Source organism: Accipiter gentilis, chromosome 18, assembly GCF_929443795.1.
Source record: "Accipiter gentilis chromosome 18, bAccGen1.1, whole genome shotgun sequence".
Taxonomy (NCBI): Eukaryota; Metazoa; Chordata; class Aves; order Accipitriformes; family Accipitridae; genus Astur; species Astur gentilis.
In genome coordinates, this window is record NC_064897.1 from 8,984,192 (window position 1) to 9,011,864 (window position 27,673).

The 27,673-nt window shown below is 41.1% G+C and overlaps 1 protein-coding gene across 2 annotated transcripts in view; it reads left to right on the plus strand.

Annotated features, from left to right (window-relative positions):
• The first annotated feature begins 1,985 nt into the window (after window positions 1-1,985).
• The window catches only part of CRACR2A (calcium release activated channel regulator 2A), a 63,451-nt gene continuing 37,763 nt past the window's right edge, over window positions 1,986-27,673 (plus strand). The window contains exons 1-5 of one of the 2 annotated variants that reach the window (XM_049822274.1): window positions 1,986-2,062; window positions 13,162-13,400; window positions 16,740-16,851; window positions 23,304-23,466; window positions 24,993-25,139. In XM_049822274.1, coding sequence (XP_049678231.1) covers window positions 13,179-13,400; window positions 16,740-16,851; window positions 23,304-23,466; window positions 24,993-25,139 — 644 coding nt within the window. In that variant the 5' untranslated portion in view covers window positions 1,986-2,062; window positions 13,162-13,178. Of the gene's footprint in view, window positions 2,063-2,304; window positions 2,364-13,161; window positions 13,401-16,739; window positions 16,852-23,303; window positions 23,467-24,992; window positions 25,140-27,673 lie in introns of those variants that run through there. The other variant, XM_049822275.1, reaches the window with a different exon arrangement.

A 27,673-nucleotide genomic window follows, 5' to 3' on the forward strand; every position in this document is an offset into this window, starting at 1 on the left:
TATGAGAGAGAGTAAAAACAGAGAGCAATAGCCCATTTCTAGCTGGCTCTGTAAGGCTCTACTCCAAAGTATTCACAGATACATGTAAAACCAGCATTGGCTGACTATTCAAGACCTGGACAACCTCAGTGACCAGCTCTTCTACTATTCTTTAGCAGGCCCCAAAACTTTCTCACAGAAACTGGGAAGTCTAAAATGCATCATAGTAAATAATAAGGAAGAAAATTGAATGATTTGTTGCAAAAAGGTGCCTACGCAGTCCCCAGTTTTAAGATATATTCTCTGGGGCCTTAATACGTTAATGTTACCCGCAAGTCTGCAAATGCTACTTCAGCAAGCTTTTTTTCCCCATGCATGTGACAATTTCTCTTTGCTGTTCTAGAATTTTCCTCGTCTTAGCTAATCCTGAATACAGGATGTTTCTTGGAAATATTTCTGTGTTGTTCCTCACCCCATCTTCCCTGATTTGTTTTATTATGGAATGCTGTGGAGCCCTTTAGAATAGTTTTCAACATGGTAAGAAGTTAACTTTCTATATGCTGTCTTCAGTTTCCCCACGAGCTTCTAAATTACATCTAGTACCTTGTGGCTGACAGCGTGCCTTCATATCTCTGAAAGAATCTTGTAGGAAACATTGTCCATACCTTTAAAAGAATGCAATTCCATCTTTTATCCCCTATTTTACTAACATTGCAAAAAGTTAAATAGAAAAGTTAGCCTGAGTCAAGTCAGCATGTGCAAAGTATTATAGCTATTCAGCACGCTGATGATTTCATGGTAACTACCTGTGTGCCTATTTTAGCCCACAGTACATAGAAGGCAGCTGCCACGGTAAGCAAGTTTCAAATACTTTATTACTGGGCATGGATGTAAACAGTAACTGTCAAGTAGCACTTCAATGTACTGTAAACCCACACTCACTCAAGCTTGCCTTGTGGAAACTTTTACAAGCCTATAGTCAAAGCATTGTACTAATTAGTGAAGTAAAACTTCCCTTTGCAGAAGCCATCCTAGTTAAACTCAGGTATATAATCATCAACTCAGCATTTAATAACTGTTTCAAACTATTACTTGTAGTGCTTTGTAAGTAGGAATCTCAGGCATACATGCCTGTATTCTGCAAACTACGTGCAATCTTCCTAACGTTCCCCTTTAGAGATGCAAGATTTGCTGTTTGCCAGTGCTCTGGTGTTGCAGCTTACTTTAAGGAGACAAGCCGGGAGGGTTACAGGCGGTTCAGGAAGGACAGGGTGGGAAGGCAAGTAGGAGAGCTTGTGCACCGTGGAAAGGGTGCCTCGGGTGCACAGAGCTTTACCTTGGGACAGCTGATGAACCCGTGGAGAGTGTGGGTAAGGACCAGAGAACGGACCAGTGCAGCTGATGTCAAAGCAGGTGTCTTGCTACCAGATCACCCGATCAAGAAGAGGCAGACGAAGCCTTCCTCAGGCACCGTGTCCCAAGGGCTCTTCTGCAGCTGGGGGACCTTATGGTACTGAGCTTTTTTCTCTTCCTGGGGAGGGGGCGGGGGCTACGCAGAGAACCTGGTCCCAGGCGCAGATAGATACCTCACGCGTTTTCCAAACTACACTTCGGGCTAAGCGAAACCTCCGAGTCAGCCGTGAAACCCGTTCTGCCTCCCGTTGCCATCTTCCGCGCAGGTGCAACCGGACTTGGGGCCGTTTGAGCACCCGAGGGGTAAAAGACCCCAGCTGGTCCTGCCACCGTAAGACCTGGCTGTGGGCGAGAGCCCCTTCTGCCCCGCGGTTGCAGCCCCAGGCCCTCGCCCTGGGAAGCCGCCGCCGCCCCGGCCGGAGGTGAGGTGCGATCGGGCCGCCCCAGCTCCGACTGCCCGGCCCCGCCGGCAGGGAGGGACGGAGGGCGGGAGGGAGGGGGCCGTCCCGTCCCGCCCGATTGTGCCACCCGTGCTGGGAACGAAGTTCCGAAAGTTGTCTCAGCCTTTCTGCCCTCTTCCTTCCACCCTGAGGCGCGGGCAGGCGGGAGAGCCGCGCCGGGCTCCGGTCGCGCCTCCTTCACCTGGGCGCCCGCGGGGAAGCGGCGTGAGGTGAGCGGGGGAGGGGGAAAGGATCGTGGGCCAGAGGGGTCGGGGGCAGGAATGAGGAGAGGACGGCGCTCGGCCACAGCGTCCTCCTGGCCGAGAGGCACCGCCGGCCGCTGCTTCGCCCTTCTTCGCCCAACCCGGGTGTCTCAACCGTGCCCGGGTGTCTCAACCGTGCCCCCGCTCTTCCGCCGCGCCTCCTGCCCTGTCGCAAGCTTCGCTTCCTGCCAGCGGCCGGCCGCAAGACAGCGCCGCCCGGGCGGGCTCTGCGGGGCCGGGCAGGCGCTTAGCGGCTTCAGGGCAGCCGGTAAGGGACGGCCCTTGCGGGTCCCCTCCGCCGGCGCCCCTCAGAGCGGCGGGGCGGGGGGTGTGTGTGTGTGGGGTGTGTGTGTGTCTGCGTCGGCAGCGGGCCCGGGCTGCCCCGGCGGAGGAAGCTCGGTGGGTCGGCCCGGGCTGCCCCGGCGAGGGAGCGGTCCCGAAGGCGCCGTGAGGGTCGCTCGCTGCCTCGGCAGCCGCGGGGCCCTGTCGTTAGCCCCGGCAGCAGCGGGGTTCGGGCCGCTGTGCCGAGTGCTCTTCCTCCGTGGAGCGGGGCGAGGAGCCTGCGTTGCAGCACGGCGGCCGGGCGCGCTGAAGTGCGAGGTGTGGAGGCTCCTACACAGGGAACAAATAGCTCGTAAAGGTGGTGCCCGAAAGCGCTGTTGACCCCCACGCAGCCCTTGTGTTTGCCCTTCTGCCTTCCTCGTGTCGCTTCATGGTGAAGCCGACAGTGTCACAGAGAAGTGGCGTTATGTCCCAGTTACCTGGGCAGCTGCCCAGTTGGTCCTGGACGTAGGCGTCCCTGCAGGTACAAAAGCTGACGGAGGTTGTGGTGGGGACAGCCTTCGGGGCAGGAACAGGCCCACCGAGCGCTTCGTGAGGATGAAGGCAGCGCTGCTACCGACGGTTGTAAAAATTAGTCTTGTGTTCGCCTACAGTAGTTTGGTGTCAGTCTTACACTGCCGTAGCACTGCTGTGGTATCTCATTTAGCTTTCTGTCTTTCTTGATACGGAACGCTTGTGGTGACTGTGAATGACAGTTATAAAAGAAACTGTTACCAGGATAATAGATTTCTTAATATAGACCAATAGAACAGATTATGACTGCATGTAATGAAACCTGGGTAGTGTCGCAATTGGGAGAATGGTGAAATCCCTCTGGAACACTTCGACTATTCTAACAAACTTTTCTGTTTTCTTAGTTGCAACTTTGTGGTTTTCAACAACAGTTTCCAGATCAGCTTCACTGTTCTTTTTAGATGGCTTATATGAATTATTCTGATGCACAGGTAAAAGTTTATTGGTTGTCTGCGGGGTGTTCTAAGGACTCTGATATCTGGTCCCCAAATTTATCATTGGGGACTTCAGTATTGTACAACTCAAAAGGTAACTGTTACACCCACAAGAGTGAAAACTAAATGTCAATCCTCTCTATGCAAAATTCTCATCTTTCTTGACATCAAGAAATCCAAAGTCTATTTCAAGTACAAAGACCAGATGTATGACTGTGATTGGATTAAGTGGCAGGGTGATAGTAGTTTACAGTCTCCTGGTCTGCCAGTTCTTGGAGACTTCACTGCTGCTGAAATGAAGGAGGTATATTTGGTTCTGTGTGAGACACCACTTCCTCCTTTTCCTCCTATCTTGTGGTGGACTAGAAGACAACTGTAAAGAAAGTAGCAGAAATTAATGCAGTAAAGAGCATTACTCTGCAGGCTTTTTGTCTGGTTTCTTCAGCCCACAGGATGCACGTGCTGCTTCTAACAGAGCTCTCTCTTTTCTTGCTGTTTCTGTTCACTGACAAATTATATACTGTCATGATTTTGTAGATGGGTAAATGGTGGCTATATGGAGGAGTAAAGAATATAGTGGTCTGCCCAGATTCCCTCTCTCTCATTTGCTAATTTGCAGTACAAGTATATATATGGATGTACAGTTCTACATGTAAGGAGGGAGTAATACATCTTTAGGGTTTTATTTCTCTTGTTAAAAATGCAGATTTAATCAGTTTAAGTTAAACCTGATGTAAAAACATAATTGATTCCACTGTCCATGACTTACCCGTGCAGAAGGGCCAGGATGCCTGTGTCAAGAAACTGACTGAAACTCCGTTAAAGACTTTGGAGTTCTCTCCAGACAAAGATCTAACCAGGTCAGGCCTAGAGTTTTCAGTCTAAATCTGATTTATTTTTTATCCTAAGAGAAAAAAAAATCCATGATAAATATTTGCCTGCACCACTAGGCACCACTGCCCTTTTCTGGGGTAGTTCTTCCCCACATGTAGTAAGCTGAATCACCACGGGGGCAGATAAACAAGGTATGGGATAGCTTACTGGGAGTCTTGTCCAGTCTGCCTCATTAGTCCCTCTTGGATTTATTGTGTTTCACATCTCAGTCTAATTTGACTTCCTTCTCATGCACTCCTTCTGCTGTGCCTGTGTATCATACATTTGTTCTGCTGTGTCCCAGGCTGCCCCTTGCTCTGATACCTTATTTTTGCTAGACAGAAACAATGAAACAGCCATACCTGTTGCACTGTGGGAAGTCACCACGTTTCCGAGCTGTGGTCAGGGCATGTGCCCCTTTGAAGAGCCTGTGACCTCCAAAGAGCCACGCCGGAAGATATTCTCCCTATCTGCAGTTTCGTGCAATAGCCCCTTTTTCCTCACATGACTCATCTTACCCCTTAGCCTCACAGTGGGGGTGTCAAGAAGGGTGAAGGGCCTTGCTGGGGACCTTCGTTCCTTAGAGAGCAGCATAAATGGAGGTGGGGATCCTGCACAACTGCAAGAATAACTTTTTGACTAGTCGCCTCACAGAATGTGGAAGTTGTATTTCCACTTGAAAGCAGTGGTGAATTGAAATCCAGTTGAGAATCTGTAATGATATATTTTCAATTATTTGTGCTGCTAGAGTTTTTTTTGTAGAACTAAACAGGATGAGGTACACCAAGCCTACTAATCAAATATAGATTAGTGGATCTGTTTATATGTGTTTCCCAGACCTTGGAAGTGAGCCATGCAGAAGAGATAGCGTGAAGCTTATCTTGTACTGCATATAGGAAAATATGGCACTTCTTGTATCATATTTTACCATTACTTCTTGCAATGGAAAAACAGTGGACTAGCAAATTAAATATTCCTGTGCCTCGCTCACATGGTCTTGTCCCATAGAAACTGTCCCACTGACTCAGGTGAAGGTGGTTTCCAAGAGGAAGTTTATAGTTTTAGAAATTCTGAAAATTTTGAAAACAAGAATTCTTGAAAACCCAACTGCAAACCAAGTGCCAAATAACTAAGGAGACACTTGGAACATGCCACTTGGGTCTTCTAGTGCAATCTGCATTAGCTTGGGTCCACTAAGGTCAGTGTCACGGTAGACTGGAATTTTCCACTAACATTTTTTCCATTAAAAATGAATTTTTATTTGAAGAGAATATTTAATTTGCAGCTCAAAATGCTTTAATTCAGGTTAAAGCTGTAACATTCCTTGACAAACGAGAAATAGAGAGTATATTTCAAGTTTCAAGCCAAATTTTTGTTGCTTTTTAGGCAGATAAAAGGGTTTGATTTTATTTTTCCCCCACAAAATGACATTTTTAGCAAGGACTTTTGGAGGAGGCAGAGTATTTCAAGTTGTTTGGTTGTTGTCGGGTTTTTTTTTTGTGAAAATGGTGTACTTTAAAGATCATTTCACCAGCTGAAAGTAGCTCCATTTAGCAGTGAGTCATTAGGAAAACCTGAAAGATAAGACAATTAAAAGTAACCTATACTGCTTTACTTAAACTTTTTCCAGGCCTTTACTTCAGGGGCGACGTTGTCTGTTTCCAATGCAAATAATTTGTCAACAAATAGAACAGCTCATACGAATTAGTAATACCTCCTGCTAGAACATCATGTTACAGGTTACAGCATTTACTAATATAATGCTGTTATTAATACAGTTATTTGCATTTAATTTCAGTGCTGGGGACAATGCAACGCAATAAATCATTTAGTCAGACAGAGTCAGCTCGGTTTTGACTTCACCATGCTTGGAAGGTGTTGCATATCTTGTAAGGTGCTCCTTAACAATAGGTTTTATTTCTCTGAACTAACATTTTATGTTTTGGAGAGAAGTCAAAGTAATGGTAAAATAATGCTGTATAGTTCTATAATAGTTCTGATACAAGTTCTGTAACTGCTAACGTCACTACTGTTTACATGAAAACATTTATAAAAAATAATGCTGCAGCCACAAATGTTAGCCAGAGTTGTTGCCCAAAATACATAACTGGCCAAATTGTATTTGTATGCAGTAAGGATTTATTGATAGGTTAGAGAGACAGAATTTGTGGGGAAAACACGCACTTGGATACACATACACGCTTCCACCACCATTCTGCTCAGGTGTTCAGTAGGTTAACAGTTTCTTGAAGACTGAAGGTTCTTGCAACCAGCAGGCAGGCAAGGAACAAGAGAGAGGGAAAACAGGTCTCCTTGGAGAATGGTGTCCTTGAAGAAGACAGGAAGAGCAGGTGGAGGGGGAGAAGGAGTCCGTGGGTCCTTGAAGCATGCAGAGGCTACAGGCAGGGTGCTCTGACAGCTCTGATGATCCTGTGATTATTCTGCAGCAGTGATTTCCATGATGATTGTTGCCCCTAAATTCAGTGTCCTTTTATAAGAAGTTTGCATTTCTAGACAGTTCTTAGCTTTTCATCTCTTAGATACGTTAAAAAGGAAGCATCCAAAGCAATGAAGCAAGAGGAAAAGATTCATTTCCACTCAAATCCTAGCTACTTAGAGTAGCTTTATTTTTCAAGGAGCCTAGCAGCACTAAGCAGGTTCATTTAACTTCACCCTGCCTTTTCAGTATGGATCCCTAAGAGCTGCTAATATTTAGCCAAAATCAGAGAAGCTAATGCTGGAAGGAAAGTGAGAGGTTCTGTCATTATTGTTGCCTGCACATTAGTTGTTTTTCATTAATGTTTCCATACTGACGGGGCAGGATGGGGAGTAAATGAATCTGCCTGCTTCCTTTGCTTACCTCTGTTACCTTTAGACATCTGAATTTTAATACATGGATAGTTTTGTTTACTTCTTCCTTAGAGGCCAGCAAGAAGCCAGGCAGGTGACTTTCTTCTCCTTCTGTGTTGGAAGCTAGCCTTCAGGAGAGGCAAATTTTCTTACAAACCCAATGAAAATTACTTGTTTGGATGAAGATGTTAACTGAAAAGGTCAATGAGGACATGATCACCAGTCAGAGAGTTGGGATCCTGCACCATTGTGCACAGAAGTGACATAGTTTGGGGTTTTTTTCCAACATTCGGATTTGTGGATTCATCTAGGGACAAATGCCAAGTGGGGAGTGAGCAGTCACTCACCAAAGTCTTTGGTAGCCTGTGCTTCTGATACAGGACCTGGGTTTTTTTCCCTTCTTTAGTTTTAGGTATGGTTTTTTTCTTAGCTAGTCATCTTCTGAAAATGAGGAGTTTCATTTATGTGATCACAATGTATGTATAACCAACAACATCTTCTCCCAGGTCTTTTCCCTCCTTGATTCTGCACATCTCCCTTACCTTGAAATAAATTTGGGTAATTTTATGGAGATCTAAAAATTTGTTGTGGTATAAATGAGGCTTTGAGCTTTCATTATACAGAATATCAAAGTAGGTGATCCTAATGGTTCCCTTTATCTTTAAAAGCTACAGTCAGGGCTGGTTGGAGAGTTTCTATTAAGACTGATTTTAAACAGAATTTGGTTCTCCCCCACAAATTTACTCACAGGAAAGGAATTTCTACATAATTCAAACTTTTCCTTTTTTAGGCCAGTGGGTGCAGGATTCCTTGTTGTCTGCCTTTGCTGCTCCTCTGAAATTATTTTCATGACACATGCCTTTCAGGCTATCCTGTTGTAGTCCCTCATAGGAACTCCAGCCTGCCTTGGATCCATCCCTCCACAGTTAAGCTCTCCACACCCACCCTGTGGTGCACTAGCTCCTAAGATGAGGAATCATGAGAGATCGTGTGCATCATGAGAGATGTTACAGAGCCAGTGAATTCAGGCTGTGTGGAAGAGAAGAGGCTTTTATGACAAATTTCAGTGCCTTTCTGAAGCAAAAACACAAGACTTGCGTGTTTTTACTTGAAAAGTCAAAATTGGAGGAATGAAGGTTCCATTTTTCACCTAGTTCAGTCCAGGTGTTCATATGCTTAGGTCAGGCTTTACAATGCTTCCATGAGAACTTAAAGGGTAATTGTCTTAGTCATAGTAGAGGAAAAAAATATGCATTTTGGGGGGGGGATGCACAACTTTGTGTCTCTCTTAGTTGTTTTAAGAGTAAGACCTGAAGTTTTACCTTGAACGGTCATAAAGTCTTTACAAAATGTCTAAAAGTAACATTGAGGTCCACTGATCTATTCATCTTTCTCAAGGAATGATACCCTATGCCATTATTTGTGGATTTGTTTGGTCTGTTCTTCCATGATGGCAATTGTGCTACCTTTGCAGTCAGTGGTTCAGTGCTCTACTTTTTTTATCATTGGATGGTATTTCACATCTAGCTTGTCTGCCACGTTGCAGCACAACTTGCTTCTTGTGTATTGCGTTATGTGTGTAGGGAGTATTTTTCTCCAGTCCTGTTTCTAGCAAACTTGCACGTACTCGAGGATGGTTATTGTGCTCTCTTTCGTCTTAGCAGTCCCATTCTTTTGTCCTTCTCTATCGGTGCTGCTTTTTTTGATTCTTGATTTTTCTTTGACGTGTTTCCATGGTGGGCCACTTGGCCTTAATTGATCTAAATAAACTATAACTGTCCAGATTAAATGGAAAGGATTCTACAACAGGGTTCACTGTCTAATTGGATGAACACTTGTCGAAGGGCAGGGCACAGTAATGGGGAACAGAATGACTTCTTTCACCAGGCTTGTGCCAACTTAAAATAATTGTGTTGGTACATTTTAGCAGCTTTAGAAGCTTTTCAGCGTAATTAACTAACTCTGACACTAAGTAAGTTCTGAAGAGGTCCCTGTTCATTTGTCAGGCATACTACAGAACAGCTGCAGGTTATTTTAATAATGATAATTTTGTTGTACGAAAATGTATTTCTTGTAGCAAAAGTACACAATCTAATTTTTATTTGCCAGCGTTTGTAAAACATAAATGTTATCTCTTATGAAAGTATTTTGTATAAATCCATGGTGACCTCAGTATTAAGTAAGCTTACTACATTTTTCTGCTGATGATTCATGTTTTGAAGTGTCCTGCAGAAAGTTTGTACCTATAGACAGATGCTAAAAAAAATATTTTACTGAAAACTAGAAACTTGGAGACATGAATGCAGGTAAAACAGCTCTGTAAGTTTTTAACTACCACAATTAGGGAGAATGGGGTTGTCACAAGGCATGACTTATGAAACCTGTGGATCAACAGTGCTCTGTATCTCTAGAATTTGGTGATTTACAGTACACCTGACTGGAAAATCATGATGACAATGTCATTTGAAATACTAACAGTGACCTGCCTTTTGCAGACTGGTCCAAAAATACCTCGTGATTAATCATCTGTAAACACTCATAAAGCCACATCCTTGTTTAGTATTATTTGGAGCTGTGCTTGTTTGCATTGGCTCATGATACGGCCTGTTTTGCATAGTGAAGTGTTTGTAGCTAAAAGAATGGAAATCAAAGGTCTTAATAGAATAGTCTTTTGCATTTTCAAGCCATTTGGTTTCTGAAGGAGATGGATGAGTGAATGGAATACCTATGTTATTTAAAACTAGCCTTGGAATAATTACTTTGCTGATCCAGTAACGTGGTGCAAATTGCAGTTCTAATCTTTCGGTTTATTACCAGCATTTGCAAAGTGTCAGGACACTCTAGGAATTATGATGAACTGTACCAGCTTTGGAAGCTGCCATAAGGATTAAAAATTCTAGTGTATGCTCTAATTTAATTTTCAGCTGTATTCAAGACGCTTGCTGTGTAGCAGGTTTTTATGATGTGTACGAAAGGTGGGGCAACTTGTAAGAAGGTGAGGCTCCCGTGATGCACACATGACTTCATTTTGTGGTATGGAAGTATTTGGAAAGAAAGGATGGTGATGTTTTCTGAATTCTATCTGTACTGTTTGTTAAATGTAAACAGCTTTATCAAACTGCATATAGTGCCTTTTTGCTCCACTGTTTTTAATCTGTTTTCATATTTCTGTTCTTTCCCATGCAATTGGCTATCTATTGCTTGCACAGTTTTTCTTTTTTCTTTTTCTTAAGGAAGGCTAATGAACTTTGCAGAGACCACAGGCTCTAGCAGCACTATCATGATTAGCTTGGCCTATTCCTGCAGCTGTGGGCTTTTGAGAAATTGTTGAGAAGTGAAAAAGAAAAAAGAATCTATTATATCCAATACACTTGGAGTCTGGGTCAGATCTTGTCAAGACCATCTTCAGGCTGCACTTGTCCCACCGATTTTTGGTATTCTTAAACCTGCTTTTAAGTTACTGTCACAGCAAAGTTGAAACTGATGGCCTGATTTTGATTACCTCATACACTGGTGTCAGTCAAGAACAAGCTGTATTGAAGTAAGTGAAGTTTAGGTGTGTAAAAGCAGTATGGAAGGAGAATCTCACCCAACTATTACACCACTGTAGTCTGAATGTGGCTTGCAGTGGCATTTCCATCTGATCCACTTGCAGGTGGCTATATAGAGTCAGGGCAAAGATTCATCTAGCTCATACACTGTTTTTGAGACTAATATTGGAAACATCAAGAAAGGGATCAAGAAACAGGGTAGTTATGGAGTGATCTTTTCCTTCGCGTATCTTCCCAGCTACTGATGCTTGGTCAGACTTTCTGAGATAGAAATTTTCCTCCTAAGAGAAAGACTATAGCTCTTCAGGCAGCTGTCATAGCCAAATGCCCCTTGTTACGTCTGACCTATATTCCCTGTGACAGCATTTCCTAGCCTTGTTCATTTTCCAGGGCCTGCTTGGGTGCTGGCATGGGTGCTCTGGCAGCTTCGGTGCCTTTTGGGGTGCGGAGCGCAATGAGCCCCAGCAGAGGGGTTTACCTGCCGCAGCGGGCAGCGAGGGGTGCCAGTGCCTGCATGCTGTGTGCTGGCGGAGGGGCAGCCGCTGGGTTCAGATAGCTGCTCTCAGGGTTTATGAAGCACCCTTGACTGCCACACGTTAAAACTGAAGTAAGACCCGTTCTGACAAGGAGTTTCCTAAAGTGGGATGGTATTGGGTGTAGCCATCCTTTGCCTTCTCTCAGAATGTTTTTTCTGCTGCTGCTTGTAACTCTGCTTTAGGAAGGATTTTGACAGCTAAGTTCTTTGATCATTAAGCCAAAATTATTTCTGGTTTGGAGAGTATTTGAACAACAGTCCTGGGATGATCGCAGTTGCAAAAGAGAGCAAGGGAGAGAGAGGAATATTTACCTATGTTTGCAGATTTTTGCCACATGGTTTCAGAGACGGGGCGGGCAATTTGCTCGTCAAAGTCCTAGTTTGGTTTGAAGTCAATGGCCTGTTTACAGTGCTTTTATACTTACATGCAACATGGGAAGTTCAACAGCCTGGCCCATAGCTACTGGAGAAATAAATCACTTTGTCGTGGAAAGCCACTGCAAGCTGCAAGTGTGACAAACTGTACATCTAAGAAGTTCTTGAAAGATGCTGTGTTTTAAGGGGTATAAAGCACTGCCAGGTTTGAACTTAAGCATAGAATAAAGCAGACTCTGGCTGAGTTACTCTGTCTATGTGACCAGAGCCTTTTCTCCTTAAGAACTTGAGTAGACAAGCTAAAGTTTTTGTTTCCTCAGATTCTACATTCACATCCATGCAATGCCAAAGCCTGTACTCTGAAGACAACATACATTTCAGATTCAAATAATTCTCACTGGCCTCTGTTGGAGTTCCAGATTGTGCCAGTCATGCTGGATCAGAATCAGGCCATGTTCCTTTATAATAGTCAAATGCCTCTCAAAGTCCTTCACTCTGTTAAAAACTATCAGACAAATCTGTGGCTACTTCAGGTAGACCTATTTAGAAAAACAGATAGAAAGTCAAGTTGTTGCATGTCATCTGAGCCCTGGTAACTCTACTCATGTTCTTAGCCTGTCACAAATACACAGTACCTCAGTGAAATAGACTGTTTCTCTACTTGGTTTACCCACATGATAATAAGTTAAGATCATACAGGGAGTCTTACAAACATCAGGTGAGGCATGATAACCCATGATTAGTCAATACTGCCTTTGAGGCCATAGGCTTTTGGGAAGGCCTGCTCCTTTTGTATTGGTAGCTGTGTGTTGTACAATTGTACACGTTTGGAGAGGGAAAACTATTTACATCTGACCTCCTAGAATGAATTTAAGATCAAATTATAGCCAAACATGAACATATACAAATATTTTCATGCAGGGGCTATAATGCAAATTTTCACAGAGGCTCTTTAGAATGTGATTAACTTATGAAGTCTTCCCACCAAGTTCACTAGCAATTAGTTCTCCTTCACAGGTGAAAGTCAAAGCCCTAAGTAATAAGGATTAATCTAAGAAAATGTTTCAGAATTCCATAATCGGTTATCTTCTCTTAATTTTACTTAATTGATTTAAACACCATGATCCATCATGTTCCGTCAGTCATCAATTACCTTCCATTCTATAGCCATCATATGAACTGTATTCCAAAGCACTGGATGCAAATTGTAATATGTGGTGTTAAGATGATCAGAGTCAAAAGGATACCAGTTGAATACTTGTAGTGTCTTTAAATTATATTTTCCTTTACCCATATTTCTTGTGTTTTCTTGTTCACGTTAATTGATTGTCTGTATTTCTTGTTAAACTGGCTGATTTTGCTTTGAGATTCCTTTTCAGAGCTAGTTTTGTCTACTCCTTCTCTCAGACTCCCTGCTCCTCATTCACTGTCCCATTTGCAGTGTCTTTAGTGCAGCCCATCAAGGGCAGGCATTTCCAAAAAGCTTTTTCTTCTTCTAAGCTTAGTGCCTAATTAAAGAGATGGTTGCTAAGAGATTGTGGAAAGCATCATTAGAGGGTCTGATTTGCTCTTCTCCTTACCTTCCATGCACAGGTTTCAGATCAGAATTTATGAGTAAATGGGATAGCAGCATCCCAAAATATTCCTGTGCTGAGATTGTGACAATGGACAGAATACAAGGAGACTGTGCCAGTCCTGTGCCACCAGGAGATGCAGAGAGGAGTAGGACTGGAGAACAAGATCCACGACTAACTGTGTTGGGAAAAGCACGTGAGTTCTTTCAGATTTGTGATCTGGAAGGCAAAGGCTTCATCACTCGTCAAGACATGCAGGTAAAACAAAACTGGCTATGTGAAATGCACAATGAGAGAAGCTCCTAACACCCTTAATGAGTTGAGACGGATTAATTTAGAGTTAAAAATTGTAACACCCTCCAGTAACTTTAAAGAGATATGTAGATTTTTAAATACTTTCTTTGAAGTCTTACGTAATGCCTGCATTTGTTTTCCAGACAAAGAAACAAAAAAGTGGAAAATCAAAATAAGTGAAATTTAAAAAAATGCCCCAGGAATTTAAATCTGTTCTCATGGAGAGATTTGAAACTCCAGTAAATTCATTACTTTGCAATTTGCCACAGTAGCATGAATGTATTCAGTCCACCAATTTTATCTTTCTGTTTTTTCAGCAGAGTTATGTAAATAAAGTCTTTCAGTCTGGTTTCAGCTGCCAGACAATGGTGAACTCTCAGCTGGATCACATATATATGTAGGAAATATAGATGAACAGTATTTTAGCATTATTCAGTGTTCACAATAATCTTACCAAATTGTTCTTCAATTGTTTGAGGAGCCAAAACCAGATCTGCTGAAAGTGTTGATGGAAGAAAAGCAGCTGTATAACAAAATCTTTTTAAAATGGGATTGGGTGCATATTGCAGAAATGATAAGATGATTTGAACCAGTATGTGGCAGAAAACGAGAATGTACTCATGCTTGACATGCAAAGCATAATTTCAGTCCATTTGAACTTCAGTAATTACGGATGAAATAGAATTGGGAAGCAGTAGCAAAATAAATTCAGTGCAAACTACCAACGGAGGTATCCAATACAAAATTTAGAAACCTTCCATATTCTCAGAAACAAAGATATGTCTATACATAGGAAAATGCAAGCGAAACACTTAACTACCTATGTTGGAAAAGCAAAAACATCATAGTAAACTGCTCAGGTTACTAACTCAAGAACTTTCTGCGCAGTTGTGTGTTGGTGAGTGTTGTGATGACCCATGCTAATTCTGTGAAGTTGAAAAAAGATAGGAGTGCAGATGCTTGCTCTGCTGTAGGCTTTACCAATATACATTATGTCATTGAAGTAACTGAATGCAAACAAATATGTTGTTAGTGGTAATTTTGGTAAATCCAGACCCATAGAGAATTTCATGGATTATAATTTTATTGTCTTTCCAAAAAGTGAATGGCATATGTTTTCACCTAGTGGAAGACCCATATATGTATATGTATGTATGTGTATATAAAAGGTTTTAATATCTGTTTTTGCAAGGAACGTAAAAACATTTATTTCTCTTTTATTCTAGGTTTTATGCTTAGAGTGCTAATAAATTTATACTTCAGGTTCTAAAACAAATGTTGCAAAAAATGCAGTAGCAAAAGGGTTGCAAAGAACAGATAAAGTAAATTTCTTCTATTTCATCATGAGTATTTGTTTACCATATTTGCCAATGTCAGTATGTATCTAAGTGTCTATTTAAATACAGAAATAAGGGTGCTCAGAACACTTGAGGAGATGTTTCTTTGTATTAACAAATACAGACCTTTTGAAGATACTGGATTATCCTTATTCCACTCAACACTGTAGGAAATCAAGAGTAATTCAGCTGAAATCAATGCAGTTCCATTGACAAAAAAACTGGCATGAGACCCATCTCCTCCATTTGACTTCACAGTAATTTAGTGACAGTGAATAAAAATTATGAACGGAATTCTTTTACATCCATTCCAGTGATTCAGAAACCCTGATTCTTTGAAGCCAGTGATAGCTTTCTCATTGTCCCATCTCCCTTGTAATTCAGTAGTGGATTAATAGAGATTTATGTAAACACCAGTGACAGTAATCTGCAGTGTTTTCTAATGGATTTGGTACCCATTATTTTATTAATATATGATATAATAGTGTTTTATACTGAATAACTGTACCTGAGACACATACTCTTACAGTTATTCATTATGCTTGATTAGAATGACTAGTTAACTAGAATCCCTGTTTTGCAAATGTGAGTTTGAAATCAGTATAGTTGACTTTGCACTTTTCATGATGTTCACTCCCTGTAGCAAGGATATAAATCAATGAAGTAAATCAGGTTTTTTCCTTAAAAGGTACCAAGCGTTGATCACTTTTGCATCCTGCTGTTAGTTCAGTACTACTTACCATTAATGAACCATTGCTTCAAATACAAGATGCTAATGTTAAGCTTTTTAATCTTTAGTCGTGTGATATGAGGCGTGATTTTCAACAGGGAGTGCTGAGTATCTAAAAACCACCAAGTATCTAAAATCCAATTAACTTCAGTGGAACAGATCTTGAGAACAAAGTTTTCTGATGTGTCTATAATATAGTAATTATATTAAAGGTTTAGTCCTCCCTGATGATATCATGCTGTTTATTTTGAGATTATGTTAATATTGTTTATTTGGAATTTTTCATTCCATTTCAAAATATCAAGTGTGCTCAACTTTCAAACAAACAAGAGGTTTTCTGATATTGCAAGAAAGCAAATTCCACCTGAGACGTGAAACCACAGCTTTGCACTTTGGGCCTTGAGATTATCATGAATAATGAGAATTAGTGTTGCAAAATGTTTTGTTTTAATTTGTGTGGCAGAACTGGGCTCAGATCTTGCTCTTAGCTATTTGACCTCTGTCTTTTTATTTAGCAGAGTAAAAGCATTACAGTAAAACCATCAGGGCCAGATTTAAAGAAATATTTTTTTTTTTTCTTTTATGCTTGTCTTTAGATTCTCAGGAAAAAAATAAGTGATTTTGTGGAGCTGGTTTCATGAAGTTTTGTCTTTTTTGGTGTAAGCATACTGCATGTCAGAAGTAGACAGTCATGAACTACATTTAACTCATTACAGGAGCAGCAGGTTTGCTCCTTGGACCATGCAGCCTTCTTAGCTTTGTTTATTTATTTACTTACACATTTTAAAGCAGCTTTAATTAGGACAGCATACCCTCTTATAATGGTCTTCTTTAGAGAGTCTCTTGCTTGATCTCGTGATGTGGAAGGAACTAGGCATACAGTTCCGCTGCTAAGTTTGTCCAGCTGCATGATAAGGCATTTCACCAATATAATCAGGCCATTTCACCAGGATGCTGAGACTCCACCTCAAGTTATACCTCTTGCCTGTGTGATTGGAATCTGTGTCACAAGGAGATTGTTCTCACTGCTTTGTTGTAAAGGATTCATGAAGGCAAATAATGAGGTCAGAAAAGCAAATCTCCCTCAGCCAATGTTGTTTTACTCTGTGATGTATTTGAATTTTCACTCTGGTAAACAAAAGGACCTATCCTTCTGCATTAGGATGTTCTGTAGGATCTAGTCTTCCTTTCATTCTGTAGTAGTGGGTAAAGTTGCTGTATGTTTTGTCATTCCAGAGACTGCATCCTGAGTTACCTCTTAGCCTGGAAGAGCTTGAAAAAGTTTTTGTTACATTGGATGCTGATGGCAACGGCTCACTTACCCCAAAAGAGTTCACCACAGGCTTCAGTGAGTTTGGAAAGCATGTCTCCTGTATAGAGCTTTATTCATATTCTATACTCTCCACATCAATAAAGCAGCATTTTTATCTTAACAGTACACTTAAGGATGCACACAGAGAGACAAACTATTCCCTAGATATAGCAGATATATGTGACAGATGAAGAAGTGGTCAAATTATGTCAATAAATAGACAAAGGGCTCCAGGGTCTTTCTCTCCTGTGTACAATGGCAAGCCATGGCACAATATGAGACATATGATGTAACCATCTGAATATCACCAGTTTTAAGCCGTGGAGTACATCTATGAACAAATTTTGGAAAATTTCCCTTGAGGGGAAAAAAAAATCTTGTGTTTTATTTTGTAACAGGTCATAAGACGTGAGAGATAATTAAGATTATCTCTAAGATTAATGTAAGACAATGTTGAAAATGTGTTAATAACCACTATCGTTATAGCTGTGGGAATGTTTTCTAAAACAAATTAATCCTTCAAGTGATGTTAATTCATTTCAAAACAAAACAGGATGAGGCAATTATTATTACTGCATGATGGGAGCTGATAAGTTCTTTGTAACTGCCTGCTTTGCGGTCTTACTGTCATGTTCTCTGTGTTTGTGAAAGCATTGTTTTCTTCCCAACCATGAAGTTCCAGATAAGATGACAATGTTAGTGAGGCTGTGTTTGGTTGTTTACGCAGAATCAATTTTGCAATTAAATTTTAGCTCTGCTGACTATAAGCATCAGGTTTAAGCATTTTCTCTAGAAAATGGAATCTCTTCTCTGTGTGAATTGTAATGTTAAATCTCCATTTAAACACTATGTATAGGCCCAGCAAATAGGACCTTCATTTTTGTTTGCAAATCGTCAATCATTTGAAATTTTAATTCTCTCATGTCCCACCTCTCCCATTTTAGAGCTAGATCAAGTATCTTAATAAAGAGTGTGTTTTAATCTGCAAATTGCCATTATTGAGAAATGAAATAATGTATTATTGCTTTACTTTTCATAAGTAAATTATACACGTTTCTTAGTTAAATGAAGATTATTTTCATAAGTAGTCCCTGTAAAACCAAAGTTTTGTGTCAAGGGAGGTTGTAAGTGACTGTCATCTCCAGCAGCTCCAGAGCCTGGGAATTCCTCCTGCCCAGCTGCTGGAGCCCAGTCCAGAGACCCAGATGGATGTGGCCACTGCTTTCCTGATTGCACGTTCAACTGGTAGTGAAATTAACCGTGTATCCCAGAGACACCCACACATGCACACGCACAGACACACAAAGGACATGGGCACAGCAGGCTACACAGACTGCCACAGACAGGGTACTGCCTTCTGTGGCACCTATGTGTAGGACTCATGTAAAACATAAGGATGGACAGTGTAAAGCATGCTACGTTTTAACCTGCTACACAGGATTGACAGGTATTTTCTAGGGATCCAGGCTACGTAATCATACATTTGGCTATGTACATTTGGTGATGATGTTGGCGTTCCTAGTAGAAGCAGAAGCTATACAAGATAAAGGCTACTTTAGAAAACTAGAGACTGGAGAAAGCAGAGTAGTGTCTGGATAAAACTTGTACTGCACCAATTAGCATGGGAGAATCCTGTTCATATTTCTAAATGGTAGCAAATCTGAAATTTACTGTAACTTCTTTTTGCAACATAATCTATTGTCTCTGTTATCAACATACGCTGTTGGGAGCTATGAGAAAAAATGCGAGATAGAGTTCATAAAACCACAAAACCACACCCGTATTTCTGTTTCCTTGGGTCGATGATAACCTCTGTGCTAGAATTTAGAATATAACCAAAGATCCTCTGCAGAAAATCACAATACCCTTTTTGCCTAGATTCCTTAAAAATTCTGACTTGCAAATGTTCAAATATAATAGCTGGCACATTTAGAATTTGATGGAATGTATCTGGTCTTCACCAACGGAGCACAAGTGCATTGATTGTTCACGTGGCAATTTCACTTTTGCATTCTCGCTATACAGCTACTGTACTTCTTTCTTCATTTCTTTTTATGGATGTAGCTAAAAAGCCTTGTAGCTGTTTGGTTTAGTATTTTTTGCAGGTCACAATGTTTTTGGGTCTCTTGTCTGTATTTATATCCTTTTTATCTCCAAGTTGTAACTTTCTTTTTTTTGGCCATTGTATTAATTGTAGGACCTCAGCTTACCTCTTTTTTGAGGTCAATATTGATACAGTCAGATCTGGATACAGTCAGATCTTTTCTACATACATGTCCCCTCCACACCCTCCCACTTTGAGATATGAGTTCAGATAGTTTTGCACTTTTGATTCTAAGATAGTTTCAAGCTTCACCTGTTTGTTAATTTACTTGAACCCTTCAGACCAGTTGACTTCAGTAATACCTATTCTTGCTTAGCCTCATGTTTAATTTAAACTGAATCAACTCATTTGTCAATCCATGGTTATTTCTTCTAATCAGTTCTTATATGGTGTTCTCAGCACTTACTAGAGCAAATACAAGGTAACATCATGTGTTGTTGGCTAGTGAAAAATTGTTGAGAAAGTCTCATGACTTTCCTTAAAGTCTTTCATGACTATGATGGGGTGTCAATAGCCAGGAATGTCAGCATCACAAAATGGTTGAGGTTGGAAGGGACCTCTGGAGGTGATCTGGTCCAACCCCCCCTGCTCAAGCAGGGACACCTCAGGCCAGTTGCTCAGGGCAATGTCCAGATGGCTTTTGAGTATCTCCAAGGAGGGAGACTCTGCAACCTCCCTGGGCAACCTGTGCCGGTGCTCAGTCATCCTCACAGTAAAAAAGTGTTTCCTGATGTTCAGATGGAACCTCCTGTGTTTCTGTCTGTGCCCATTGCCTCTGTACTGTCACTGGGCACCACCACAGAAAAGAGCCTGGCTCCATCCTCTCTGCACCCTCCCTTCAGGTATTTACATACATTGATTGTATCCCTGAGCCGTCTCGTCTCTAGGCTAAACATTCCCAGCTCTCTCAGCCTTTCCTCATATGAAGGATACTCCAGACCCTTAATCATCTTCTTGGCCCTTTGTTGGACCCTCTCCAGTATGTCCATGTCTCTTTTGTACTGGGAAGCCCTGAACTGGACCCAGAACTCCAGGCGTGGCCTCCCCAGTGCTGAATAAAGGGGAAGGATCACTTTCCTCAACCTGCTGCCAATACTCTGTCTAATGCAGCTGAGGATACCATCAGCCTTCTTTGCAGCAAGGGCACATTGCTGGGTCCTGTTCAACCTGGTGTCCACCAGGATACCCAGCTCCTTTTCTGCCAAGCTGCTTTCCAGATGGGTGGCTCCCAGCACATACTGGTGCATGGGGTTGTTCCTCCCCAGGTGCAGGACCTTGCCTTCTTGAACTTCATGAGATTCCTGTCAGCCCATTTCTCCAGACTGTTGAGGTCCCTCTAGATGGCCACACAAACTCCTGGTGTATCAGCCACTCCTCCTGGTTTGGTGTCATCTGCAAACTTGCTGAGGGTGCACTCTGCCCCATCATCCACGTCATTAATGAAGATGTTAAATCGGACTGGATCCAGTATTGATCCCTGGGGTACTTGCTAGTCACTGGCCTCCAACTAGACTTTGCACTACTGATCACCACCGTCTGAGCCCAGCCATTCAGCCACTTTTCAATCCACCTCACTGAATGCTCATCCAGCCTGTATATCAACAGCTTCTCTATAAGGATCTCGTTGGAGGCCTTACTCAAGTCCAGGTAGACAATATCCACAGCTCTCCCCTCATCTACCAGGCCAGTCATTTCATCATAGAAGTTTATCAGTTTGGTCAAGCATGACTTCCCCTTGGTGAATCTGTGCTAACTACTCCTGATAATTTTCTCATCCTTAACGTGTCTGGAAATGGTTTGCAGGATTAGGTGCTCCACCACCTTTCCAGGGATCAAGGTTAGGCTGACTAGCCTGTGATTCCCTGGGTCTTCTTTCTCACCCTTCTTGAAGATTGGAGTGACATTTGTTTTCCTCCAGTCTTCAGGCACTTCTCCCAGTCACCATGATCAATCTAAGATTATCAAGAGTGGCCTCACAGTGACATCTGCCACATCCCTCAGCACTCCTGAGTGCCTCCCATAAGGGCCCACAGAATTATATATGTCCAGTTTACTTAAGTATTCCCTGACCTGGTTGATCCTCTTCCACCAAGTGTACGTCTTCCTTGCTCCAGCCTTTCTCTCTGATCTCTGGGACTTGGGATTCCTGAAGGCCAGTCTTGCTAGCAAAGACTGAGGCAAAGCAGGCATTCAGTACTTTTGCCTTTTCCATATCCTGTGTATCCAAGTCCCTCATCTCACTGAGGGACACATTTTCCCTAGTCTTCCTTTTGTCTCCTAAGTACTTAGAGAAGCCTTTTTTTTTTTTTTTTTTTTTTTTTTTAACATCCTTGTCCAGGTGCAGTTCTGTTTGGTGTTTAGCTTTCCTAACTTCATTGCTGATTGCCCAGACAATGTTTCTGTGTCCCTCCCAGGTTACCAGTCCTTGCTTCCGCGCTCTATGTGCTTTCTTTTTGTGTTTGAGTTTGGCCAGGAGCTCCTTGTTCATCCATGCAGGCCTCTTGGCATTTTTGCCTGGCTTCTTATTCATTGGGATGGAGCTCTCTTGAACTTGGAGGAGGTGATCCTTAAATATTAACCACCTTTCTTGGGCCCCTTTTCCCTCAAGGGCCTTATCCCAAGGGAGTCTTCCAAGCAGATCTTTGAAGAGGCCGAAGTCTGCTCTCCTGAAGTCCAGGGTTGTGAGCTTGCTTATCACTCTCCTCCCTGCCCTCCAGATCCTGAAATCTATCATCTCATGGTCAATGCAGCCAAGGTTTTCTTTTGACTTTCACATTCCCAACAAGACCTTACTTGTTGGTGTGTATGAGGTCCAGCAGAGCACCTCTCCATTGGCTCTTCTATCCCTTGGAGGGGGAAGTTATCATCAATGAACTCCAGGAACCTCCTGGTTTGCTTATGTCCTGCTGCGTTGTCCCTCCAACAGATGTCAGGGTGGTTGAAGTTCCCCATGAGGACCAGGGCCTGTGAACGTGGGGCAGTTCCTATCTGTCTGTAGAAGGCCTTATCCACTTGTTCTTCTGGTCAGGTGGCCTGTAGCAGACACCCACTATACTGTGCCCTTTGCCTGTTCTCTCTTTAATCCTAACCCATAAGCTCTCCATCAGCTCCTTTTCTGTCCTCTCATAGAGCCCCATGCATTCCAGCTGCAACTCCCCCTCCTCGTCTTCCATTTCTGTCCTTCCTAAAGAGCCTGTATCCTTCTGTTACCTGATCAGAAAGTAACTCCTGAAACACACAAAGTATGTTTAGAGAGGAGGCATTGCTTTATTCTGCGCAGGGTGCAGGGTGGAAGATTTCCACAAATCAAGCGCACCTACTGTGGTTTTCAATCCATACTTACACGCTACAGTTAAAACACCATGCCTATCTAATGCATATGTTCCGCCTAACTATTGCATATTCATTATGTTGAGCAAGGATGACATGTTGTTCTCTTGAGCAATCATCCCAGAGTCTTCTAAGCCTGTGCGGTGGTCTCTGGCGGTCTTCGGTGTCGTTTGGGGAAGAATACCCCTTCTGAATGCGGAAAGAGGATGTATGCCCTTAATTAGGAAGTCTGTGACTCTTCAGGCATCCTCTATTGTAAGCAGAATCTTAAAACTAGATAAGCTTTACCTTGAGTACACATAATATGAACAGTCCTTGAATAGCAAACATTCTCATGTTTTAGGTTTTTTTTCCTTAAACTATCGCTGCCTTCTTAATTGTTAATCAGTCTTTTGAAGACTTGAGGCAACACCTCCATTGCAACACTCCAGTCATGGGAGCCATCCCATCACATCTCCATGATGCAGTCTTTCTGTTATTAATAGAAATAACCCAAATAGTTGGAAGAAACTGCTGTAGGGGTCAGGTGAGTGAGTCAAATGGAGGGAAATAGTGTTAATAAAGTATAGCTTTCTATATGCAGTTTATACAGGAATTTGAGGTGTGCCTTTGGTCATGCACTAAAAGGAATGTTAAAATAGGAGGTACATTTTATCAATAGCAATGCTGTGGTTATTTTAGATTTCTAACTTCTGTTTAAGCATATCAAGAAATAAGGCCACAACATTTATAAAGTGTTTGTTGCTGCAGTTTTGTCTTTTGTTCATGGAGGTCTGAATTTTTTCAGTATGTTTGTGAATTTTGAGGTGAGTGATTTACTGAAGGATAGACATTAGACTGGGGACAAAGTCAGGCATAGAACTCAGGGATCCTCTTGCCATGCCTTGTCCTTTTGTTGTTTCATTATACTCCCTTTTCTTGTAAAGAACTGTAGGTGTTTCCCTCACAAATGATATTTACTGTAAAATTTGATCTTTAGTATGTTGCTCTTCAATGACACTGCTTCTTATAGTAAGTTCTGAAAATGCTAATGTGTGTAATTTCTAATTCTTAGGCCAGTTTCTTTTGGGGCAGATTGCTTTGAATAATGAGATGATGCAGCAATCAGAAACAGCCTGCCCACTTAAATGCAAAGAGGCCATGAGTGATGATGAGGATGAAGAATTCCAGTTCTCAAATCTGATGGATCGGCTTGGCGCCAAAAAGGTTTTGGATGAGTGAGTCTTCGCAGCAATAGTAATAGACTGTAAAATCTTTTATGATTCAGCTCTGGGTTTGATTTTAATGGAATCCAAGGTGAATGACATGAACCAAGGCTGCTCAGTAACACAGTGATTCTTTAAAAATTAATTTTCTTGGTTGTCAGAGATGATAAAATGCCATTCAACCAAAATTTCCAAGAGCAAAGCTATGTTGTTGCAGGCATATGAAACGTGCTTGTGCCATATGAAAGCTGTACCAGTAACCCACTGATGCACCATGGGTTTTGAACATAGATAATTATATCCACAGATGCCACTGATTTTTAGTCAAACAGTGCATGGTGACTGCTTTTTTGGCAAGGGCTGTGTTTAAAGTGTACCAGTTAACCATAAGAAAGAGCATTTTCTCCCCCTTTTCTGCTTTTTCTCCCCTTTGTGCATAATTGCATGTTGTGATTGCTCTGATAATGCTACTGCAAAAACTGCTCTAAGAGCTTCTTGTGTGTTGGCCTGACATTCATTGGTCAATCACAATGAATGTTATAGGTCAAAAAAAGCACGGGGCAAAAATGGGAGAGAATCTGGACAGAGAGTAGGAATGTTTAAGAAATGCATCAGTGATCCTTGCCATGAAATAAAAGTGCTCATCAGTGCTTCTTTTCACCTGAATACCTGTTACAGGAAAGAGTTGATTGTCAGTCATCCTGAAAGGCTTTCATTATGAAGAGATTTTTGTCACCCACTTTTTCTATCCTTATCCTTGTTTTGTCCTTTAAATATAGCACTCTGCTTGCTAGGTTCAGACTTACAATGCACATGGAAGAGAATGAATCAGGAAGAAACAAACAAAAGTTGTTCAGGAGAATTTTGGCAAAGTATTAAAAAAAACATTATCATTCACAGTAGAACATCTTTTTTCAGTATCTGCTGAACAGATTTGGAAACAAAACATTCTCCTGGTAAACCTTTACATCAAAATTTTCAAGATGTCACATTCTGATTTTTGTAGCAGTCCCACTGTGGAATTAAAATGGGTTGAAAATGAAAAAAGGCAGTACAAATGCAATTTAACTTGTCTAAGTAACTTAGGAGACCAAGTCTCATTTGTTTCTCATGAGGAAGTGTTTTTGATTAGCTTTCCCACTGCCCCACCCTGCCCAGATTCATGGGAACTTCTTTACTTCTAATAGAAGTGACAGGATGGTACATATAGTGTATGTCATCTGTCTCCTTTCTTATCCATTCCTGTTCAGATGAATTGTCTGGCAAGGCACCCACTAAACAAGCAGTTGCAGTGATTCTCTGCAGTCACGCATGGCCAAACTTTATGATGCATTTTTTTGAATAAATGCAATTTCCATCATTTCCCACCCACCTCACCCTTTTCAAATCTGGCACTGCTTAAGTAGCCCTTGTTTTTAATAAGCTTTGTGTTCTGACTAGCGATTCCCTGAAGCCTCCATCCACTAGGATGCTGTGAACATTTATTGCAGCCTGAGAATGTTCTTTCTTAATGAATCCTTTATGATCTCTTCTTTCAGTGAGAGTGATGTGAAGCAGCTTTGGTTGCAGCTGAGAAAAGACGAACCTCATTTACTTTCCAATTTTGAAGAGTTCCTGGTCAGAATTTTTTCCCAGCTCCAAGAAGCTGATAATGAGAAGAACGAGTTGGAATGCGCTCTGAAAAAGTTAGTACTTCTCTTTGTTGGACTGTTTGTGTAGTTTTACAACTATCTTACCTACTATTGGAACCTTTGAAATAAACAAGGTATTTCAGTGAAGAACTAAGGACTATAATCACAAGAGTTCCCATAACATAAAATTTTATTATAATGTTTTATATATAATATTTTATTAGTCATAAAGAGTACCAGTAAAATTATTTATAATGCAGAACTGGCTGAAATTAGCTTTTCTCTTCCAGTTAACAGATTTTGTTGATTGAAATTCTTTTGCAGATGTTTATTATTGCATTGCAGTTCTAAGACAGTATTAAGCAATTCACTTCTAGTTAATCAGTTTGATTCCAGAGGACAGTCGGATTTACCAGTAAATCTGGTAAATTGTCTGTGTGCTTTGCAAACATTACATGCAGAAAAGCTATAAATCTGGATTAACTGGCCAGAGAAATGAGAGGTTTAAGATGTTAAAGCAGCACAAAATACTGATACCAGTGAAAATGAAAGTTAACAAATATATATATCTAAAACAAACATATGAAATATGGTAAACAATATATATTGGTTTTATATATAAAAACATATATAATATGTGTGTATATATATAAACAAATATATAAAGCGCATATATAAAAACTAATATATAAGAACTAAAATTAATAGATCATCCTTTAATATGTAGCTATCTAGAGGGGAAAAATTTTTTATGCTAAATCTAAATAGAATGCAAAATGATGCTTATAGTTGAAGTTCCCCTGTATTTTTATTATAAAGTGTCACTTCTGAATTTCAGATTCTTACAGATTAAGTAATAAAGGCAAATATATTGCTGAACATTTACTTCATTTGTTCAGCACTCTCCTGGCTATTCTGAGAATGTGACAAGGCTTCTGAAGGAAAAAAAACCCTAAAAACATATGGTTATTAAAGACAATTGGTTTATATTGATAGCAGCATTTTAATCTAAGTCTACAAGTGTGGTTTTAGCCTTCAGACAGCTAGTCAGCTGGAAACAGCATAGAGATAGTTGTGCTGTCTCTTTTAGACTAGAGATTATTAACAACCATGTGTGATGAGAGGTTTGTGGTTTTTGTTTCTTTTTGTCATACTCTTGTCAGTGTTTTTTGGGAACTGAATGACTAAATTCGTTGAATAGCTGTGATCAGCACAGAGGTGCACAGGGAGTACATTACCATTACCTGACTCTTCTGACTGACCTGAAATCTCCACCTTAAAAATGCATTGGATTTTTATGTCTTTGTAGCAAAACCAAGTTTTAGCTCATTTCTTCTTTCTGTTGCTCCTGATAACACCTCTAATTTCAGCACATAGTTTGTTGTTTTGTTTATAATGTAGAGCTGGAAGGATTCAGAACTATCAGAGGAGTAATACTGTCTTTGGTAACAGTGGGGATGAATAACCTCTTTTATTGTAAACTATGTACAAATAACAGCAAAGCTCAAGACAGACCATATAGAGGGGTGATTTATTTTTTTTTTATACTCACATACTTATTAGCACTAAGATGCATGTGTCCACATAGACTGGCCAGGATTTACTGTGGGGTCACAGAAGATAAGGGATGTTGCTTATTGAGGTCTTATCATGTCTCCTGGGTTGTTCTTGATTGGTGACAATAGTACCCTTTGAAAGCTGAGAATGAATATGATCTTTCATCTTTCCTTCCTAACTCACCTCTGTGAGTGATTAGGCAATAATGCAGTCTACTGTCAGCCTTTTTTCCCCTTTCTTAGATGTAGGCTGTGCTTTTGTCTTAAGTTGTTTGTTTTTTTCTAACCTGGATGCCCTCAGAACCTTCGTGTGCATGTGCTGAGATCTTTATGCCCTGCCAATCTATGCTGTCAACCCATGCCATTCTTCTATACCTGTTTTTTGTCTTTTCTTCTGGAGCTTTCACACATGCATATTTTCATTCATGAACCTGAATCCTGTAGTCTAAGAGACCCAGGAGTTTCCTCCTGTCCAGCTGCTGCTGTTCCCACTTGTAGGTCCAGCCAGTAGTGAGGCTGAACGTATATTCTTAAGACAAACACATGGGGGACTGTGCAGACTGATGCTGCTTAGAAAGCGGTGCCTCTACTGGCACCCACCTAAACACAAGCAGCATTCACACAAACATGAAAGATGACAACCTGATCCTGTTTCTCCCATCCAGTTTATCAGGAGTGAATTTTATTAGTGAAAACATACACACATGCTAAGGCCTAGTCATCTCAACACTTTAATTCTTAATCTATACCAGTGTTAACACATCTCTTACAAACCTGTTCTCACAGAGCTCAGTAAACTTACAAATAAGTTTATAATACATATGTATAACATGCAGCATAGAGGAAATTTGTGGTACTTTGTTGGGTGTTACTCAAAGGCATAGAGTTGATCTCCCTGTGAATTTTTATTTATAGATATTTATTTATGTATATGCATGTGTATATATATATATGAGCCTATATATTTAAAGAAACCTTCTATATGCCAAGTAAGGTATTTTCCACGGAAAAAATGTTGGTAACTTTTAAATA